Source organism: Mustela lutreola, chromosome 12, assembly GCF_030435805.1.
Source record: "Mustela lutreola isolate mMusLut2 chromosome 12, mMusLut2.pri, whole genome shotgun sequence".
Classification (NCBI taxonomy): domain Eukaryota; kingdom Metazoa; phylum Chordata; class Mammalia; order Carnivora; family Mustelidae; genus Mustela; species Mustela lutreola.
Genome location: NC_081301.1, coordinates 32,449,623 through 32,472,343, shown reverse-complemented (window position 1 = coordinate 32,472,343; position 22,721 = coordinate 32,449,623). Strand labels below are relative to the sequence as shown.

Below are 22,721 nucleotides of genomic sequence, written 5' to 3'. Positions count from 1 at the left end.
GTATCAGGGGTTTAAAGTCAGGGAGCTCGTGGTCAAATGACCTAGAAATTGCCAGACAAGAGACAGTGACTATGGGGAAGGCGGAGACAAACACTGTGAAAGTTAGGCAGTGAACCATGAGCTCAGCTGGGGGCAAACAGGGAAGGCTGCACAGAAGAGGTGTCATTTGATCTCGTTCTAGACGCTAAGGAGGGTTTCTTCAGCAGAAGAGGAGGGAATGATCTTCAGGAAGACCAGCAGGTGGCCAGGATTTATTACGAACCCAAACAAGTCACTTCTCACAGGAGCAGACAGAGCTAGACTACCTGCGTCACATTTAAACAGAGTTACTCCTGGCTAGGGACTGGTTTACATGCAGATGCCTGGGTAAGAGACAACACTCCATGCAAATTTCAGTGACCCACCCCAGGAGCTGGAACCCAGTTCCCATGTGAGTGATGGGGACTCTGTGCTCAGTGAGTATGTATGTTGAGACAAAAGGCGGTTCCCTCTTCCCTAGGAAGCAAAGGGCTCTGAGCTTATCCCCAACCCTCAGACAGTATCTGACCTTGGGAGCAACAAAGCAGGCCCCCTCCTATGAGAAGCCCACCTGTCTTACCTTGGAACCTGATAGTGTCGTTGATGATCTCCAGTGTGTCGGCCACAGCGTTGTACTCTCCCACCTTCACCTCCCTGCTGTCTGTGGGGAGCAAGAGACAGTGGCTGGAATTCATTGTTTATGTACCACATCCTGTGCATCATGCAATACATGCCCTCCATAATACCCACCACTATAAATAAAAGTTAAAAAAAAAAAAGGAAAAAAAAAAGAAGAAAAAAAAAAGAGAGAGACAGTTGCTGGTTAGATGGAGTCCCACGCCTGTGGATGGCTGCTCCTGTCCCAGCTCTTGCGCTGGCTATGTTCTCACACACTTTCCTTTGCCCCAGGGCCTTTTCCAGGTAGAATCGGAAAACCTGTGATGGATCTGGGGTGGGACAGATGCCCTCCTACACCATCTCATCCACTGGTTACCGCCCTCTTTGCTGTGTACCTCGTGGATGGGGGCCCACTCCCCTCATAACTGGACTTTCTGTCTGTTACCAAGTCCTTCCTGGTCATTGAGCTGAATGGTCTCTTTGTAACTTTCCCCTGGTATCTGGCTCTTATCATCTAGGGCCACACAAATAGCTTCTGCTCCCTCTGCTCCAAGACAGTCCTAGAGACTTGAAGACATAGATCAATCCCTGGTGCCAGACCCCAACCTCCTCTTACAGGATATCATTTCTATTCTGCCCCCTCCAGGTCTCTTCTTGGGCCGCATCATACAAAGTCATTGTGTCTGAGAGAGTCAAGGGCTGACCAACATATTTCTTTAGGCAGGACCTTGGTCAGCAGCGAGTACAAGGGATTATCCCCTCCTTCATTTTGCACATTATATTCCTATTAATGCATTCCGAGGTGGAGTTAGCATTAGCTAAGCGTGACGTACTCATGGGTCATGAGGATGGAGATGTCCTTGGGTCTCCAGACAGGGGAGAGGTCTGGGCTGGGAAGAGACCTGGGGCCATCAGCATATAAACTGGGAGTTGGAGCAGGGGGCAGGAAGGAGATCCCTTGGGACAGTGTCAAGGAGGGGAGAGGACCCAGGGCAGAATCCTGGGGAGTGCTAACCTCTCCCGGGGGTGGGGGTTGAGTGGGGCAAGGATGCTGCAGGGAGACTAGAAGGACTGGCCAGGGTGCCAGGAGCAGGATGGAAGGAGAGAGTGGGCATCAAAGGAGCCAAGGAAAGGGACAATTTCACAATGGAGCTGGCCAGCTGTGTCAGACGTCACTAAGAGACTAGAAAAACAAGCCCCTTGAGCAAGGGGTCAGTGGGTTTGGTATGTGAGGGGACTAGTGACCACAGACAAAGCAGGTTTGGGGAAACAGGACCAAAGGTAAGGGGTGTGAAATTAGAGGGTAAAGCCACCAGGGCCAAACAGGCTTCAACAGGGCTGGAAAGGGGGCGGGGAGAACCACCGATTCTTGACAGTGTGCCTGGATCTGTGCTATGAACTTTCTGTGCCTTTTCTTGTTCAGTTCTCACCGCTGTGGCTGGTGGTTTCAGTGCCACTGTACAGACGAGGAAACTGAGGTCAGCAGGTGGTGCCTGGGCCGCTGGCCGCCCCACCGATTTTAAGAGCAGAGCCTGGCCTCAAACCCGGGATGTCTCCCGTAGCCCATGCTCCTCACCGACGTGGGGCTGCCTCAAATGGGATCGCTGAGCAGTGACAGTCCCTTCCAAGCTGCCGCCTCCGCAGGCCAAGAGTGCCTCCTGTGTGTTAACAGAGTGGCCTGCCCATGTGCCCACCCGCAGGGCAAGCGGGTCCCCAGAGCTGCAGATGCTGGGCCTGCAAATGCCCAGAGGTTATCCAGTGACACAGCTGCAGGATTCCAAACGTGCCCCCAGAGGAACCGCTGGCTGGCTGGGGCTCCTGCTCTAAGTGAGTTTCTTTCCAGAAATGCAGATGCGCCGCTGATCCCTTATCAACATTCAGGAAGCAGCACAGGGAATCCCATAGGCCACACTTCTGCCTGTGTTCCTTGGATGGTGGGGTGGAAAACAGGACTGTAAAAGTCACTTCCTTCTTCCCTCCTCCCCACCATGATGGTCTCCCTGCCCCCGTGCAGGTGGTGTCGCTTGCCTGGGTCACAGCTCCTAAATGTCAAATTAGCAGACTCTGCTGGGAGCGCCAGCATCCTTGCTCTGGCCTTTTGAAGTCCTCAGCCCCAGTCAGCTCCTGCCACTCAGAGGAGGAAGCCGTGATTTATTTATCTGGCATGGGGAGGCAGCTCATGAAATATGCAGGCTGATTGGAACAAATCACCAGGAACCGGGAAGTGATGTGGCTGGCACCCCACTGTGCCCTCAGCCCCACAGCCTGTCCCCCTGACTCATCCACCCTGATGGACTGTCCCGTGGCACCGGCACTGCCGACTGGCTGGGGCGCACATCCTCGGCTTCTCAAGACAGCCGTCATCACCAGAGTCCCTCCCTGGGGGTGCACGCAGGTGCTACCCATGTTCTTGCATTGAAGGTCTTGGCAAACCGTGAACTGGGCATAACTGGCCCCCGTCTGTAGATGAGGGAGGAGCCTCACGGCAGTTGAGCAAACACTCAGAGCCATGTGCAGACAGCGGCCAAGTGGGCTCCCGAACTGGGCTCTGAATTCAGCCCACTTTCACCACCCATGCTGAACAGCTCTGCTCGGCCCACATTTATGAAGTGCCTACTGCATGCCCTGCCCAGCCCCAGGTACTTCCCCATAAAGAATCCCTCAAAAGCAGCAGTGTGGGTGGTGGAAGATGAGGTTCTGTTCTCATCCTTGACCAAGGTGGCCTTGGACATCTGGGCGCTGAGGAATGCTGCTGCTACATCCCTTCTCTCTCACTCATTCATTCATTCATTCATTCATTCAACAAACATTGACTGGGTGCCTATTAATCTGCCAGGCTCCGGGCTGGAGATACAAAGATCCAAAAAAAAATAATAATAATAATCATTAATTTCTGACATTGTAGTTTAGAGACTCTCCCAGCCCCCACCAGGTAGATAAAATTATTCTCATTTGCAGGTACTTTTTCCCTTCAGCCTGCCCTTTGTTAGCAGGTGGCTGTAGCTGGAAAATAGGAAGTTTCTAAGTGGCCATGAGGATTAAAGAGGGGAATACAGGCAGTTTCTGGCTTACAGACTAACTAACAGTAAGTGTTCGATAAATTGTAGTTGGCCTCATGATAAAAGCAACTGAGCTATGCGCTAGGTCCCCAAATACTCCCTAGGTTTTGTTTGTTTGTTTGTTTGTTTGTTTGTTTTTTACTGCCATGGTTTCCCCATAACAGTCCCTCTGCTTGGAAAGTGGCTTTCCCCTCCCTCTACCAACATGGCCCAACCCTACACCTACCTCTTCCAGGAAGCCTTCCCTGAGTACTGCTCCCCTCTGAGCCCCTCAGTTGCTGTGGGCTGAGGGCTGGGTAACAGCTCCTGGTGCTGGAGCTGTGTCATACATGTGCCCAGGCCTTATGATTCTTACCAGACATTAGTTCCTACGTGGGACCTGAAGGCTTGCCTCTGGTGTCCCTAGGTAGCATCGAGTCTTGTCCCCCATCCTCTATCTGTATCTGAAAGTAGAAGGATGGGGTCCTCTGTGTTCTTCCATGGCCCAGCCGGTGGTGACCATGATAGGCACCCAACACTCACTGCTTAACTCTTGGGTTCCTTGTTAACTCGCAAACAACGTTAACCACCCAATGGATATGGACTGGGCCTTGCAGACTATGGGCCAGGGGACAGACTAGAAAGACCCACCAGAGGGTGGGGGTGGATGAAAAACTTGAGCGGAGGGCTGCTTCCCTGCCCCTCAATTCTGGAGCAGCTTGCCACTCACTGTCTGGTTCCAGACAGACCACCCCTTTCTCTGGGCCTCAGTTTCTCCAACGGCAAACTGCACAGAAGGGCTTCCAGCGAGTCTCAGCCCTGGCAGGCATTAGTATCACCTGGGAACTGCTGGAAAATTCATATGTCGGAGTCCTAATATGGACCCATTCTATTTGAACCTCTGGGGGGTTGAGGGGTAGGTTCTGGGCAATATTTTCAAAAGTGCCCTAAGCCCAAGTTGATGAACAGCCAGGGTTGAGGACCGCTAGATTTGACTGAAGGCCCTTCAGTGCTGACAGTTTCTGTGCTAAGAGGCTAAAAATAGTGTGGAACAGAGAGCCCCTCTCCTGCAGAACAATATGCTGCTTCCTCGTTGTGGGGCAAAAAGAAGGGTTCTCTTTCAAAAGCGCATTCTTTATTTCAAGTTTTAGATTTGGATGATACGTAAAGGAAATAGGTCCTATTGGTGAAAATTAGGCTGCCAAAAAAAGTCCAGTCTGAATATATTCACTGGCGGTGGGCCTGAGAGCATCCACGAGACGGCTGGGAAATTGCTTCCGTCAGTGATTCTGTCTCCTTCTGGGCCTGCAATCCCGGCGGGGGCTGGGGGTGGGGTGGGGCGGCGAGCCAGTGACAGGATCACCGACCTCCTGCACTAGTGGGGTGCCCATAGCCTGCTACATGGGTTCTATTCCCCTCACCGCTAACTGTCCATTTTTCCTCAGCTAGCTCTAGATCAGAACAGAGGTAGGTATATGTGGTCTTTAAAGTTTAATGGTTACAAATAGACCCCACGTGTGACTCTGAGGTATAACACACAGCATGGTCTTGACCCAACAAAAATACAAAGTGCTGAGCAGTCACTCCACTCTAGACCCCCCAACAAAATCCCAAAGTCGTGGAGAAGAAAGAGCTCTGGCAGGTAGACAGGACCTTTGGAGCTCGGCTTGGCTTTGCTCTCACCTCAGTGAGGAGCCCCCAGGAAGCCCCGGCGTCTGCCTGGGCCTTGCTAAAGCAAGCGGCCTGGACAGGGAGATCTCTGTGGCCTCCGCCTCTCGTTTGACGATTCTGCAAGTGCTTTGAAAACCTGCCTCGGGGGTCCTGCATGTGCCTGGGGGCCGCAAACCACATGGATGGTCGTCCAGTGGGAATGTGGCAGTCACGGGCTTTGATTCTGCTCTTCGCCAGCCCTTCCTCAGGAGTGATCCCCGGTCTGGTCACTGCCTGTGGGCAGGCCCCATAGGGTGACTCTCCTGTCACCGGGTGAGGAGCAGAGCTGAGCAGCACTCCTGGGCCTGAATCCCGCACATGCTCTTCTCTGTCTCCATAAACAATATGTCACTGTCACGTTTGTAACAAATTAACATCATTGACCTTTGTTTGGGAATTTTTAACAGGCCAGGTGGACACTGGCCAGAGGGCTTGGGAATATAATAACCTTGCTAAGGGTAGATTGGTCTATTGACTTAGGTGAACCGGGCCAGAAGCAAAAGCTGAGTATCTGGGGGTACGCAGGACACATATAAATACAACAGATTATTTGCATCTAGAGCGTCTTTTGTCTCTTCTTCTTGGCTAACTTCCCACTGGCCCTTCAGAATCCCAAACGCAGGAATAGGAAAGAAAACTCAGATGCTGCCTCTCCTAGGTAGCCTTCCTAGAAACTGCCAGGCGGAACCAAGTGTCTCTCCTCTGAATGCCCATATCATGTGTCTCACCCACTCAGGGTCCTGTGTCTTTCCCCCCCGGACTAGGAGCTCTCTGGGGGAAGGGGCTGCATCTTACCCAGCCCAGCACCCTCGGTGCCCCATCAGGCCCTGGCATGCAGGTGCCAGGAAATAACTCTTAAGAAACTTCAAAAGCCCAAAGCATGGGGGGAGGAAAAGAGGAATTTATCCACATTGAAATTAAGAACTTCTGTTCAACAAGGATTTTAAGTCTATAGACAAGTGACTGAGTGGGAGAAGGTATTTGCAAAGCCTAAAGGTAAAAGGAGACGACTGTTTGGAGTACATAAGGATGATCGCTTCTTGGCCTTTTGGCTAAGATCAAGTGTGGAGTACATAAGGAACTCTAGCAAATCAACAAGGAGAAGACAGTACCCTCAAAATAAAAGTGGTCAAAGGATCAGAAAGATCAACAAATGGCTGACAAGCACAGGAAAAAATACCCAAACCTTGTTAGTAATCAGAGAAATGATATTTAAGACTACCGATCCTACTTTATACCTTTAGACTGGCAAACAATGAGCAAGCCGGGGTCTGAAGTATTGGTGGGAGAAGGGACATGGGAATCTCCATGCTGGTGGTGGTGGAGACAGGTGTGGGCATTGAAAGAGCCACCTGGCGGGTCACAGGCATGTGCAGTATTCACACACCTTCCCGTCCAATGGTTCTGCTCCCGGGCATTTGTCCTAAAGAAATGCTCAGCTGAGTTCATAAGGGACAAGTACAAGGACACTCATTATTTCTATAGGTAGGGAGTTGAAGGCGGCCTGGGTATCTGTCACTGGGAGAGTGGGTGGGTAAAGCATGATCAGTGCAAGGCATGGCTCAGATGTATACACAGGAACATGGAAGGATCTCGAAAAAAACAAAGCACTGGGTTGGGGTGGGGAGAGAAAGAAATAGAAGAAGATACACAATCCAGCTGCACTGACAGAAATCAAAATATATGCATACGAAACAGCAATCCACCTTCTGTAAGGACAAACCAACATAATACATGCCTTAAACGCTTAGAGTGTTGGCCTTTCTCTGCAGGATGAGAGCAAATGCTTGCGAGAGGGCACAGACAATCAAAAGGGGCTTTCCTGGGCCAGTGGTGACAGGGTCTCATGAAATGAGGAGAGTGAAATGTATCCTAAGGAAGTAAAGTGGTACTTCTCTCAAGAAGTTCAAGAAGTTCTGGTGGGGAGGATGCGGATCGGGGGTCATGATCATGAGTGACCAGGAGAGGAGCAGGAAGCCCACGGTTGCCATGCCCTTCTCTGTGCTAGTCACTGAACCATTTGTAGCTTCATGTCATGGAATTCTCACTATCCCTCAAGGCAAAGAAAGTGATGCCCTTTAATTTTACTATTTTTAAACTGAATGCTGAAATGGTGGTCTTAGAGAGATCAAGCCACAGCGCCTAGCTAGTAAGGAAGAGACATGCCCACTTCAAAGCTCATATACTTCAAAGCTCATTTACATGCAAGAAGATGAGTTCCCCGTCACTGGAGGCATTCAAGGAGAGGTAATCTTTCAAAAGAGAGTCATGGCTCCCTTCAACATGGAGATTCTATGGCTCAATGAAACACAAGGTCTGCTAGCTAATTCTGTCATTCAGGCTACTTTCCTTGGGCTCTCTGAAACATAAGCCCTCGATCATGAAGGCTGGGAAGTGTCGGGGTCAGGCTCCCAGCCTCAAAGAGCCCACGTACACCTGCATCCTTCCATTCCTGCTGAACCACAACCCTGCCAGGGTTTCCCGCGGTTCAGTGGCCTGTCTCCTCTCTTAATTACATCAAGTCACAAGGCCGTTGGGCTACCTGGCTTTTCCAGACCTATGGCCAGGTGAAGGGAGCAATAAAACACCCCTTGACCTCAACAGAAAGAAAAGGACATTAAAAACCGGCCTCAAGCATCTCAAACTAGGGTCAGACTAGCTCCGAAAGTTTTCTAGTCGGTTCTGGGAAATCATCTTCCTGCTTTTATAGACCCTGGCACTTGGCCAGAGAAATTATGAGGCCCCGGGAGGGCAGGGACTGTATCTTATTCAACTTGGCTTCCCTCAGAGGACTTGGTAGAGCGCCTGGCAGATGCTCAGGAAATGTGCACTGAATAGAACCGTATCTGTTACCCCAAAGACCAAACGGTAATTAATGTCTGCAAACGGTGGGGAGTGGGGGAGACAAGCCCACAGCTCACTAGGTACCTGCTGAATGGCAATCGTGCTGTTGGAGCGACGGAAGACCCCGTGCCTTCCAGTCAGGTGCTGGAATAGAAAAGTTCGAAGTCTGAGCCCTCTCTGTGGCACAGAAGCCATGCGGAACGCAAGCACATTATCGCTCGCCGAGATGCTGACAAACAGGCCTAATGAAGGCAGGGCCGGCGAGCGGGTGAGCGCGCAGATGCTGAGAGCTCCAGAAGCGCAGCACAAACAAGGCTCTAATCATGGCTTCGCTCAACTTCCTTCCCTGCTGCAAATTCTGAACCGTGTTTAGACTTCAGCAGGAACATGGATTCTTTCTTCTCTTGAAGGGAAGAAAAGAAGCCAATTCCCTGGCATTCATGCTCACGGACACGTGGTTTAATGGGAGTCAGTGCCGGCAGGGGTGGAGGGGTGAGGGGAGCTGAAGGTGGAGTCAGGAGCAGTTTAGGCCTTGGCCCTATTTCGCCCTAGGTGTGTGGCCAACAGGATTCGAATGCCTGCTTCTGACCACAGGTGGGTCACTCAGAATTGCACCAGAGACAAGAGTAGGAGGGCACGGAACTGATTTGGGAGCTGGTCTTGGGGGCCCCTGAAGAGGTGTGGGGAGGTAAGACAGGGAAAAGAAGGGAGCCAGTACCAGCGTATTCATGAGCAGGTTTCTGGGTAGGTAACTGAGGCAGAATCCTACTGGGGACTCCCGGAGGCAGAGTAGAACACCTTGCAGTTGTCCCACCCAAGAGGGAAGGCTGATGGGTGGTTTATCCTCTGCTTCTCTCTCCTCCCTGGCACAAGGTTGTCCCTGGAAGCACCAACTCTCTTGGACATATGGCCTACTCCTTGCACAGGGTGAGGGGTGCTGGTGCTTTCCATGAAGCATTTGTTCTGGAATTGTGGATGCTTGGGAAGTATGGATGTGTCACAGACAGCGTCCGCCACCTATCTACATTGTCCTGCTGGGAGTTAAAAGCTTTGGGAACCCTTGAAAACAAAGTAAATGGAGGGAAGCTGGGCATGAGGAAGGTCATTCTTAGGGTTCTAAAGCCCTCCCTGGATTAAAAATGCCTCAGTCTCAAGAGGGGCCAAGAGGCTAACCCTGGCACATCATTTTAGAATAGTTCTGTTCATCCAGCACTCCTAAGTTTACGAGATAGGCAGTTTCTCCAGCCTGAAATGACAATGGCCGCCATCTTGTTGTCAAGGCCAACTGCTGTTTGCCAGACGTCACTGGAAACCACAAATAAATGAAGCCGTTCTTAAATTTCTGCAAGTGCTATCACCAGTGAACCCAGTAAGCATCACCAAGAGCTGGCCAAGAGCCAAGCATCATGTCATAATGTGATGAGCTTCCCACCACTTGAGAGGCTATGGGGCTAAATCTCATTTGGTCTTTTCCCCAGCCCCAGGAGCTGGGCAGGGTTGGCATTAGTGCCATCCCATTCTCCAGAGGATTAAGCTGCAGCTTAGGGAGATGAAGTAACTAGCCCAGGATTACATTGCTGCTGAGTTTCAGAGCCAGGACTTGAACCCAGGTCTTCTGCCTCCAGATTAAATCAATAAACTTGTCCCGGAGGCCAGCTGAGTGCCAGGTATTCATGCTACCCTACAGTCTTGGAGTCAAAAAGGGCAGGACCAGGCTTCTTGGCTCCCTTTTTAGTCTTCTAAAACCTCTGTTTCCAACTCAATTGTTTTAGTTCTGCAAAGGAATTAACAGAGCCTCCGAGGAGATGTTTCCTATATGGTAGATAAGATTTCAGAAGGCCCCGAGAACTCTGCACCAATGAGGACAGATCAGGTTAGTGAGCTTTGAGACAGCTTGGGTGCAAATCTCGGAGCAGCCCCCCGCAAAGAAAGCCCCCGCCGCTGGCCGGGGCTGGCTGTCTGCGAGCCAGCTGTGCTGTGAGCCCTGCTATTCCCCGTCCCCTCTAAAGATGGGGCAGGAGGTGAGGAAGAGAGAAACCGACAGGGAGAGAGATGGTGTGGAGGACATGCCAGAAAACAACATGGCCGTTCTATTCAGAGGTCTTTTGGAAAAGCCAATGGTATGAGGCAATTCTTGGGGTAAATCCTGGAAAAGACCCAGGAAACAGAGTCTGGACCAGCCCAGGGAAGCATGGGCCCAGAGAAGAGATGGAATGAACGCGCCACTCCATGGTGAGTCAGGGTCTCCCCGACAGCAAGTCCTTTCCCCCGTCTGGGCCTCAGTTTCCTCTCTGTGAAATGAGATGATAACCAGGCACCCTTCAGGCTGGTCAGCCTGTTCGATAATTCAATGCCACTCCATGCTGGCAGTCCCGCACCTCTGAGATCCTCTACATTTGGAAAACTAACTCTTGTGAGGACATGGACACGCCCCCAGCACTCTAGTGGCTTTCGACCCGAAAAAACACAGAATCCTTCTGTGAACAGGATCAATGTTTGTTTTGAAAAACATACAAAGAGGAGCATGTGCAGGCCCAGCTCTGATGTCCACTAAAAACTGGGCACGGATGTGGTGAGGGAAAACACCCAGGTCAGTTGTGCATGAGAGCACAAGTGAGGAGCTGAGGTCCTGGCTCAGCTCTGCCATTAACCAGCTTGGGTCCCAGGGCGGAACCCCTCCCTCCCTCCCCTGGGCCCCAGTTTCCCCTTTACACCAGGAAGTGGTGGAACATGTTCATCTCTGAGACCCTGGCGTGTCTGATATCCAACATATGGCTAAGTGTGGGGAGAAGCTATAAAGGGCAGGCAGACATAAAGGCACCTGGGGGGTTTCAACACACCGAGAAAATCTGGATTTGCTTCAGCAAAGTGTCATAATTTTGGACACGGTGCTAATCATAAGTGCCGCTACTTGCTGAGCCAGAAATACATGCACATATTTCTATGTGTTCTCAAGTTCTTTCCACATTCCAAGAAGGTAGGTAGGATTATATTTCTGTTCTACAGATGAGGACTTCACACAGGCGAAGTTACTTACCTAATGTGCTATATACTGACTTGAGCTAAGGTAGGTCAGACCCACCTACCTCTGAGCTACTATTTGGTCCATTGCTTTCCTTATAAATGCCTAAAACTAGTTATTGGAGTTGGTGTCTAATCCTAACATATGAAGAAAAAAGGCAATAAAATTGGCACGCACTTGTAAGCTGGGATTGGCCAATCAATATTTTATAAAATATTCTCCTAGAATGATATAATTTCAGAACTGGAAATGTGACAAGAGAATTTAGTTACAATCACTCAAAAAAAAAAAAAAAAAAAAAGTAAGTATCTTTGCCAAGATGCTTACTTGGTTCAACCAATGAAGAAGCAAGACTTAACAAATGGGAAAATAATTACATTTGCCGAAAATTACATCTTTTGTGCATGCCAGAAAGCTGACATGCGTTTCAATTACCTGCCACAGGAAGACGAATGGGTAAATGTACAAGATTGCATTATGGCGCCACAGTACCGAACACCTCTCCTCATTGATCTAAATCCGGTGGGATTTGTCTGAATGAACCCGAATAACTCGATTTCATTTCTTGCTTTTTCCCCTGGATGACTTTGGGATCTGACGCAAAGGCACTGCTCTTGTTTCTGGATTTTCCAGAAACCTCCAGATGCTGAAAAATGCTTCAGTGAAGAAGGATGCATCTAGTGGTTTTGGCTAACAGCCTGGCTGATGACCCTACGGGCTGCATGGGGCTGTCTACCCTGGGGGAAAGCCCAGCCCCACTCCTCACAGATGCCCTGTGTACTCTGACAAGCCCCCACCCCCTCCCTGGGCCTCTACTTCCACCTTGTCACTGGAGAAACGTGGTCTGGAAGGTTTCTGAGTCCCTGACAACACAAACAACAGAAAAGCCCAACAAGCGACCTGGTTTCTTAAAAAAAAAAAAAATCAAGGACCTGTTACAAGCACGTGTTGGGGATGATAATGGGTTAAAAGAGATTAAACAGAAATAGCAACCAGACGTTGTGTGGATTTTCCCACAAACTGTAAGGACATTTTGCAAATAATCAGAGGATCAACATAGACTAGAAGTGAAAGGATATAAAGAAACATTGTTAAATGTTTAAGGTAGGGTAATAGTAGCATGGTTATGTTTTGAAAAGTCCTTGTCTAGAAGGAATGCATACTGCAGTATTTAGAGATTGAAATGAGATAATGTCTGGGAGCTGCTTTAAACATTACAGCAAAAAAGGGGGGGGCAGTGGGTAAGTAAAGATAAAGCAAGAGTAGCAAAATATTGATGATGGTTGAAGCCAGGTGATGGGTACACGGGGTTCATTACGTGGTTCTCTCGACGTTAGGGTCTGTTTGAAAATTTCTATCATCAAAACCAAGAATAATGCAAGCTTTCTCAGAATATTGGAGGGGGCTGAACTCCCACATTCCCATGCTTTCGCAAGCCTCTCGGAGTCATGTGGGGAGACTGGATAGCCTGCAAAGTCATGCAATGGAGAAATATATTGTAAATAAGTTGAAATTGAAGTTCTCACAGAGCTGTGTTTTCTATGGACTCTGCTTTCTCTTATTGGAACATGCTACTTTCATTTCTTTGGATGTATTTTATTGCAGAAACACGACATTCCCGCATATAGAACTCATCAACTAGAAAGAAGAAGCATCAGAAAGCCTACCTTGAAATTGAGTAAATTTAATGGTCCCCATTCTCTCCCCATTCCGGAACACAACTTGACCCTAAAAACAAAACAAAACAGACAAGAACAAAAGAGAAATGCCATATTAGCTCAAACACCACTGGTCTCAGCTGCGATTCATAAATGGTACAGTGTGATTATTAATATTGGAAAAAACCCAGATTCCCATGAGCCTGCAGATGCAAAATTAAACTGTTTTAAAACTGGCTGTGACTTTGGTTAATCGGAAGAGCACAAAATCAATAATGGAACCAACACATGTGAATTACAGCATTACAGCTGAGCTAGACGTCATCATTATCATCACGATTATCCATGAAACCCCCACGTGTCCTGTGTTATGCTGGGACAAGGTCTTCCAGGGTGCTGGCGCCTGGCCCTGACTCTGCTCCTGGGTCCCACCCATTACGATGTGTGGCTCTGCTGAGGCTGTTTGGTGTGAGGACCAGAAGGGGACTGGAGGTCAGTTAGTATTTTTATTAAGGACAGAGAATATTTTGGTAAGTTCTTCCTGAGTGTTGACATCAGTCCCAATTATAAATGGGCTACGGGGCAGCACAAAATGAAGCTTCTTGAGCCAGTGAGATGTGCCTAGGGTCATAGGCAGATGAGCACCCCTCATTAGGGGCACCAGGGCCTCCAGACAGCATCATCTCCTGCATCTGCCTTGCTGGCTGATACTGGGCTTCCATAGGCTGGGCTAAATAAATCGGGAACATAAAGAGGGGGTGCGGCTTCTCCTTGTTAATTCAGGACCCATCAAAATTCTGTAACAGTGCAACAAAATCGACACATTGTATCAATGAATCTTTTTGACAAGCTCGGGTGGAAAGGGGTATGATTCGCATTTTACGGATCAAGAAATTGAGACAGAGAGGTGATGTGCTCTGTGTTAGGTCACTGTGAGGCTGCTGGGAGTCCGCTCCAAGTTTGATTTTAATGCCCCATGCCCTTTCACGACAGCATCTTGCTCACCCAGAAATAAATTCCTTCCCGTCTTTCCATTAACGTACAATTAGGAAAAGCAATGGTCTTAGAGGGACCCTGCTTTACCCTCACTACGCTCTCGCATCAACAGGTCATAGTGCATCCCATTCAGTTCTTGGAACAAAACGCCAAGACACATCATCCCTCGGTGGAAACCCAAAGTCCGAGGCCCTGCAGCTTTTCGAACAAAGAGAATCACTCAACCTGTTCTCAGAAGGAGAAACACCTTCTAAGGCCCCTTTGACACCTTTCTGAAATCCTGTAGACAGCTGCACGTAGTATCAGTTTGAAACCGATGCCCACCGAATTCCATATTCAGGTGACGGCAGGCAATTCCCAGGAGTGTGAAAACACCTCAGCGTAAGGTGAGATGGGAGCTGTGATTTTATTTCTAGGGATGATTGAAAAACACAGAACAGCTTGCAAAAGACTCACTTTTATGCAAATAGAGCACTCTGCAAAGCTGGGAAAGATACAGACACGGTGGACAAGGAGGACACTTCTTGGTTTGATAAAGGTGGGGGGGGATCTAATTTGTCCATCTCCTGCCAAGCTCTGAGGAACTCCAAAGACTTCTAGATATAAAATGTGGACGAATTCTGCAGAATTGTCATTAGTTAATGAAAAAGTATAGGAAATGGTCTTCAAAGCTTGGAGTGAAGGACACTGGCTTGGAGTATGAGGTGGGGATGAGAACCTCCGTTTAGGTTGTAAACAACAGCAATTAGTCCATCTTTGAAGTGAGAGCTGTCACGTTTTATTTTCCTGAGAGCTGCTTTTCCTAATGGTAGCTCCTTAAGCATCTCAGGTAATGCAGGGGAAGGAGGCCAGTGTCCAAGGATCCCAAACCTGGCTTAGTGCTCCCTCAGGCACGTTCCTGCGCACCCAGCAGAGCTCCCGACCTACAACGGGCACCCAGTAAATGGCAGTAGTCATTTTAATTTTAAAATGTTTAATAGCAGAGAACTGAAATTAAAACAAAACAGAACAAAACATTTTAAGCTCCAGGAAGCTTTCCAACCCTTGGGAGGAGATTTTCTATATCACATGGTATCATTTGGCAAAGGGATAAACTGTTGAGTCTTTGTCCAAGGTGTCCTCACCTTGGAAACATCAGCCCCCCAAGTGACTGAGTTCTTAAACCACGTGAGCCACCATGGGTTTCACCGTCGGGTAATGAAGGAGGCACAGATGAGTAATTGGGCTAACGGGGGGTCTGAGCAGAGAAGCAGCCAAGAAGCTCTAGGAAGCCCCCTTCTGAGGAAGATGTGTCATCTGATTGCTCCCATCGGGTCTGACCGCTAACGCTGGTTCTGCTCCCCTGCCCACGGCTGTCCGGATGGGGACTGCTATCCCAACCAAGTCCACGTCAACAAGGAAGCCCACACGGCAGTCTGATGATTTTCATGAAATTCTGCCCTTCCACAAATATTTGCCTATTCTGGGCCACGTACTTAATTTCTAGGTGCTGATTCCTGCTCTCCGAGTGCTTTGTATTTGATGTGGACGGACCAATGAAACAAGTTGGCCAATAAGTGAACAAGATGACTTTACTTTGTGCAGAGCGCCCCAAAGAAAGTAAGAGGGAGGGGGTCTGTCACACAGTCAGGAAAGAGCTCAGTGAAGGGCGGACAGAAGAGGCACAAGCCGCAAGGCAGGAGGGAGGCACTCCAGGCACAGTGTGAATCAGGGCAGGAATAGAAAGACCGCGGGGTGGGGCACGGGGAGGCGAGGGAGCAGGCAGGTGGGCAGGGCTAGGTCACAGCCAGCCAGGAGGCCAGACAGGGCTGTGGAGGGGATCTTAAGCACAGCGCAGAGCCCGGGATTGGAGAGGTTGAGCAAAGCAGTACTATGATCTGCATCCAAAGGTCACGAAGGGACATAGTTTTACCCCCAGCCTCAATTCACGACAACTGTGAAGGACCGTGGGATCCAGGGGTCCCTGGGATGACCAAGGCCATGGTTACAGTGGCTATGTTTCACTCGTCCCTTTGCCACATCCTGCTTCCCTCCCTCCCAGGTCTTGTCTCTGAGACCCCCTCCCCATCAGCTTCCTGTGTGCAAATCTTTGTCTCAGAGTCTGTCTCCAGGGCAACCTCACCCAAGACCCCTGCCATCAAAGGTCCCTGGGAAGGTCCCTGGGCCTCTGTCTTTCTTGCCGCCTGCAGGAGCCCAAGTGATAATGCAGTGAGAACAGAGGCAATGGATTCTACGTGAAGCCCGTGCTTCAGCCTCCCCGCGTGGCCTGGCATTTCAGCCAAGGAAGCCAGGCTGGCTTCGCCTTCTTAAAGCCCAGCTCGAGTGGGGTTTGTTTGGTCCTTCTCCCCACACACGTATTCTTTATGTCTATATAAATGCCATGACACTCCTCAAGCTTTTGCCACGTGATATCCCAGGCCTGTGACTGAGGCTCAGCGGGTACCCTTGACCCCAGCCATAGGGTGCGCTGAATTCTGAGGCAGGGGAGTTTGGTGGCTCTGGCCAGCATGGTGGCTGAGTTCTGTGGGCCGGCTTACAGCCCACACTTGCTCTTCTGCACCCTCCTCTGTGTTGCAGGGGCCCAAAGTCCAGAATCCACATTTCACCATCCACATTTCTCACCACCATGGAAACCACCATGGTTTCCATTTAGATTTTACTCATGAGAAGTATTCAAGGGAGATTTAGAAAGTACATATAAGGGGCACCTGGGTGCCTCAGTGGGTTAAAGCCTCTGCCTTTGGCTTAGGTCATGGTCCCAGGATCCTGGGATTGAGCCCCGCATCGGGCTCTCTACTCAGCAGGGAGCCTGCTTCCCTTCCTCTCTCTGCCTGCCTCTCTTTCTACTTATAATCACTGTATGTCAAATAAATAAATAAAATCTTTTTTTTAAAAAAAGGAAGTACGCATAAGGGAAAAGCTATTTTTTTTTCCTGCTTTGGCTATAGAAGCAAGAGCTCTGAGTGCCTGCAGGTGTCTGTGGGTCCCAACAGCCCCCCAACTGTCAGTGTGGGGGGCTTTGAGCTGACTGCTCAGTGGCTTGTGGGGGGGAGGCCCCAGAGCAGCACAAACAGTGGCTGCAGGAGCCTCAGAGGCCCGTGCCCTTGGGTCTCCATTATTTTATTTGCATTCCTAATCGGCTCTGGGGTCATTTTTATAAACGCCTTGGAAGTTAGAATCCATTATCAATCAGCACGCTGTGGAGAAGAGATACCACTTCGTGCATTTTGTGCATTTCCAAGGCAGTGGCCACACCGTTTCCCCTTTTATTCCTGCAGCCCAAGGGGCATGGTCATTTCTGCAAATACTTATCTCCGAGGACAGCACCTTCTTGTTTCGCTCCTCCACCCTTTGCAACCCAAAGGGTGGTTGACCCCGGACATGACCTGGTTACCCCAAGCTGTAACCAGTTCCTTGTATTAAATCTCCTTCTGAAATGCCTGAAGGGGTTGTCTGTTTTTTTGACAGCATGCTGATTGATAATGGATTCTAACTTCTGAGGAGCTTATAAAGAATGATCACAGAGCAGATCTGGAATGCAAATAAAATAATGGAAGTAAAGCCACCAAATGGATAATTTCTAAGGAACTTTTTTTTCCCCCTGAAAGAGATGTCACTAATGCCAAAGAAGACAGTCTGTTTCATAAAAGTCCATCCAAATGAATGGTTCAGGTTGAATCGGGGGCAAGAAAGCTGTATTTCTTTGTCAGGGAAATCTTCAGAATTCAAAAATGTGACACGTGGGAAAAAAACTCCAGTTTTAGCATTCACCAGACAAGAGTCAACACTGCCTGTAGCGTGACCCCGGATAGTCACGGAGCATTTCTGAGTGTCCATTCTCCTCTTTGAAAAATAGGAAGCTCGATCCCCACTTGTCAGGATTGTTTGTGAGCATTAAAGGAGGCATTTATGAAAAAGGCATAATGCAGAGCTGCCTCGAATAAAGGGTGACCCATAATTCCTCCAGGTAATCCTAGTTAGCAGAATTTCACCTGGTGTCAGCTCAGAATCCGCAGGAAAACCAGTGGAGAGTGAAATGTACACTAAAGATTCCAGCAGCCTGCACACAGAAAAATTAATTGTTCCCATTGTTCATTTGTAATGTTTCACTGCTAAGCACAAGTAAGATCTATGCCAATAGCAGGTCATGAATTGTATGGATCAAACCCTATGTTGGAATTTTTTGGCGGGGGGGGGGGGCTCTTTCAATTTCACGGTGGAAGGCAGGGATGCCCAGCCCCGGACATGACCTGATGTTGGGCTGGAGCTGGAGGCTGGACAGAATGAAGACTCGCTGATCTCAGCCCAATTGAGTGGGGCCCTGGGCCCACTGAGGGACACAGTGCCTCAGATCATGGCATCTTTAGGGAAGGATTTCTGTCTTTAATATGTCCCTAAGTGCACTCTTGTCTCCGGCAGTTGCATTCGTCTCTGGGAGGTGTGAGCACGCACGCTCATCTGAGGGCTCGGTCTGTGCTGTGGGGAAACACGATCTGCCCTGACATGTCTCACTGCTATTTGTGTAGATGATCCAAACCCATCTTGGACAGTTCTGCTGCCAGCCCTCCAACCGGGACCATGCTGGTCTCAAATAAATAATGAGGACTTGGAGTAAACACCAGGGTTTGAATGCGGGTCGGGTTTTACCCTCAAGGGTAAAGGCCCTCATCATGTAGGCTTGAAGAGGAAGTTGTCTTCTGTTTTCCAAGGGATGGCAGGACTTAAAAGAGAATATCAAACAATTGTGTAGGTCCACCCACATGTTCTATAAAGGTGAAAAAAAAATATATATATATATATATATATATATATATATATATATATATATATTTTTTTTTTTGCCTGTGCCTTAGTCTAAAATAACTCATATTTTGCAGACTATTTAAAATATTTTCTTAAATGAAGTGCTTCGAAAAGGCCCAAGCCTGGAGAAAAAAGTTTGATGCATTCATTGAGTTTTGAGTCATGGGTTTGTAGGGAATTAAGAGGAGAGGAAGGATGGGAGGTGTGGCAAGCCCCAAAATCACCCTGCTGCTGGTGTGTAGTAAATGGAGGGGCATCCTTCTGAGGGACCGTGATCAGATGGCCCAAAGGGTTCCAGTGGTCACCAGCCACAGAGTGAATGGTGGTCTAAGGTAAGGCTAGGTGCAATGGAGAGGAGAGAGATGAAGAGAAGATGGTGGGGTAGAGGGGCCAAGAGGGGTGGGACCAACTCCTCTTTCCTTCTAGTCAAAATACAAGAGTCCAGCTTGTTTAGAATAGCAAAATATCAGACACGGAAGAAATGTCCACAATATAGGGCAATAGCCACATAAACAGATAGACACATGATAATATTATGATACAAGCTTTCAACCAACCAGCACTGAGAGGCAGCTAACATGGGTTGGGCACGTGCAGGGCAGGCACCAGATAAAGGGTGAGCAAAGTCAATATGGTTCTAAATTGCGTGGAGTGTGTAGTCTCCATGTTTACTGTTTAATGCAGTATTTAATGGCTGCATTAAACAGTAAATATACCGATAAATATATAATTACAAACTACAATAAGTGATACTACAATCACTTAATACACACACAATAAGTGGTCACTACAGTAAGTGACACAAAGGAGAAGAATAGGGAGCTATGATTGAGAGCTACAACACGAACTTAATGTAGATTGTGGGCCAAGGAGGGCTTTTCTGGGGAGGTGGCATTTCCACCAAGATCAGAAGGAGTTAGCTAAGAGCGTGGGAGAGATGGTCCTGGGAAGAGGGATTATATGTGCAAAGTTCCCAAGTCAAAGAGAGATTGGGAAACCAGAGGAGCTGAAAGATCCCAGCGAAGCTGTAAGAGGTCATCGAGGAGGAGATAAGCATGAGAAAGGATCGGCAAGGTGGACATGTGTGAGGTCATGTGGAACCTTACAGGCTGTATCAAGAATGCTGGCTCTAACTTCAAATGTAAGGAAAGTGACCAAAGGGTTTTAACCAAGGGGTGAGTTGATCTAAGTTCTACATCCTTGAGCATTTTATTATAAAAATTACAAAAGACTGGAAAAAGTGATTTCTGACTGTTCCAGACACTGGTTAGCTGTTCACCAAATCCAGTTCCTTTTCCCCTTGGGCACATGGTTAAACTGCATTTTCTAACCACCTTTACAGTTAGGTGTGGCCATGTGGCAGTTCCAGACAAAGAAATGTGGGGAGAAGTGGCATATGATACGCCAGATCTGGCCATGAAAACCTCCCATAAGACCCTTCACTCTCCTTCACTTCCCCCATCTATCAACTAGATTCAAAGCATCTTTCAGTGAACTCTGAGGCCCTAGGATCAGAGGGGACCCGAGATGGAAGAGCCTGGGTCCATGAATCATCACGTGGAAAGAATTTCCACCAACCAGAAACATCCACTTTCGACTCATATGAGAAACATCAAGTTTTACTGCGTTGATCCTCTAAGATTCTGAGACATCTTTGTTACAGCAGCTAGTGGTACTTATCCTAACTAATCACTTTAGTAAAAAAGCATAAAAATTATATTTACAGTACATGCACAATGATGTGAAAATCACTCCCACCAAATAAAAATGTTAATGCTTGTTGGTTATTAGGTTGTGTGATTATGGCTTTTTCTTCTTTTGACTTTTGGATATTTTCCAATATCCTATAATGAATATGTATTATTTTCCTAAGAGAAAAACTTGATTAAAAACTTTTTTTGAAAAGATGTTATAAGAAGGCATGTTTTTTACAGGCAAAAATAGCAACATCATCACCAACAAAATAATACTCTCTCTTGGAATAGATTAATTTTTACTGACAGCTTCAAGTTTTTGTGAGTAAGAGCCAGAGATCCATGCAAATATAAGTACATCTCCCCTCCACTTAGAAGAAGGGGAAAAGCCATGAGCAAGGGGTCTGAAGACACAGATGGAGGCTGTGTTCTGCCGTTTTCTAGGAAGGGTACCTGGGACGAGCTCTTTCTGGACTATTTTCTCCGGTTTCCTACTGCAGAATGCACAGAGATAACACTCTTCATGTTATTTTTAGCTCTGTTGAAACATTTGTGTACATTATCCGAGATATTTTTTTCTCGGGAGTTGTTCTTCATGAATCAATTCTCAACAGCAACCCCAAGGCAGTGCACTGTGGGTTATCATTATCTCTGTTTTACAGATGAAGAAACGGGAGGCAGTGCGAGAAGACATTTGCCTGGGGTCATGTGACCAGTGGGCAGCACCGGGATTCATTCCAGACAAGGAGGACTTCAAGCTTATGCCTCTAACCACATGCTCCCCTGCCTCCTTATAGAAGAACCAGTCACTGATGGGAGAATGAGCTCTTTGCAGGGGATCAGAGTGAGACCTCAGTAGCCTTGGTGGAGGGGAGGGATCTAGTCAGGGATGTGTTGATTAATGTTTAACAATAGGCTCTTGGTGGGGGCAGGGTAGGAAGCCCTGATTTGTATGGGGATTTCTACAGTGTAAATACTCGCACCAAGCAGACTTCCAGCTATCTACCATTTCACACCTGGCTCATCGATTCTGCATCACTTAACAAGTAGCTCTTGGCTCTCTTGGGAGCCAATAGGATCCAGCTCCAGCACACTGGTGGCCAAGTCAGTCCCCTTGGGCTTCCAGAGTAAAAAATGTGAGGAAGAAAAGCTTAGTAAAAACTAAAACTTAGTAAAAACCAAAAACTTGGTAAAAAAAAAAAAAAAAAAAAGCGGGTAAAAACCCGCACCAAGAGGTGGGTGAGAATCTCTTCTCAGGAATGGGGAAAGGGACTTCCTATCAGAGCGCGAAGAGCTGTAGAGAAGGGGCTCATGCGGGTTACCTATCTATTATCTCAGTTCCCCAAATTGCCTGCTCTACTCTGCTCTGGACCCAGAGAGACAAAGAGGCCAAAACAGACGAGCTGGTTATCATGAAGACCCAAAGGTGATCACAGGTTGAGGGATCCAGAAAACCCTGCAAGATGTTGGTGCTGGGGTCTGTGTCCCCAGGAGCTGAATGATGTTGGCTGAGACTGTTTCTATGCAATTAAGCCAGAAGGGGTTCTGGGCTTAGAGTGTGAGGTTCAGGGCTCTAGTTCAAGTCTTGTTACGAACACCTGTGTGCCCCTAGTTATGCTCCTTCCTCTCTCTGGGCCTCAGTTTTCTCATAGAAAGTGAGAAGACAGGGGTGCCTGGGTGGCTCAGTGGGTTAAGCCTCTGCCTTTGGCTCAGGTCATGATCTCAGGGTCCTGTGGTCAAGTCCCGCATTGGGCTCTCTGCTCAGTGGGGAGCCTGCTTCCCACTCTCTCTCTGCCTGCTTCTCTGCCTACTTGTGATCTCCCTCTGTCAAATAAATAAAATCTTAAAAAAAGAAAGTGAGGAGACAGGTGTCATATGCTGTGTTTGTTGAGTGGTTACTCTGGGACACAGCATGCCCTTGCTAGACCCTGGGGAAACTCAATGATTAAGCCAAAGTCCTAGTCTTCGAGAAGCTCCCAGGCTAAGGAAGGTGACCAGCAAAAAAAAAAAAAAAAAAAAAAAAATAGTTACAAGGCAGTGTGATAGTTGGTAGGAGAGGGTGGATACAGAGGTATGAGGATGAAAGGAAGGGCACTCTCTCAAGGAAGGGCTTGGAGGGGACAGGAAAGAGTGAGTGTCAGTTAGGCAGGCAAAGAGGATGAGAGAGGAATGTTCTAGGTGGAGGGAAAAGCATATGCAAAGGCCTGGAGGCAAGAGAGAGCTTGGCTCTGTGAAGGACCAGAAGGAAGGGCAAGGCAGCTGGTGGGGATATGAAAGTGGTAGGGGAGGTTAATGGAAGGAAGGAAGGCAAGAACCGAAT

General features: G+C 48.3%; 1 protein-coding gene across 1 annotated transcript in view; it reads right to left on the bottom strand.

Moving 5' to 3' along the window:
- Positions 1–22,721, bottom strand: part of GABBR2 (gamma-aminobutyric acid type B receptor subunit 2) — a 338,485-nt gene that overhangs the window by 79,049 nt on the left and 236,715 nt on the right. The window contains exons 8-9 of the mRNA XM_059142785.1: positions 12,918–12,978; positions 599–679 (exon numbers count right to left, since the gene is read on the bottom strand). Coding sequence (XP_058998768.1) covers positions 599–679; positions 12,918–12,978 — 142 coding nt within the window. The remainder of the gene's footprint in view (positions 1–598; positions 680–12,917; positions 12,979–22,721) is intronic.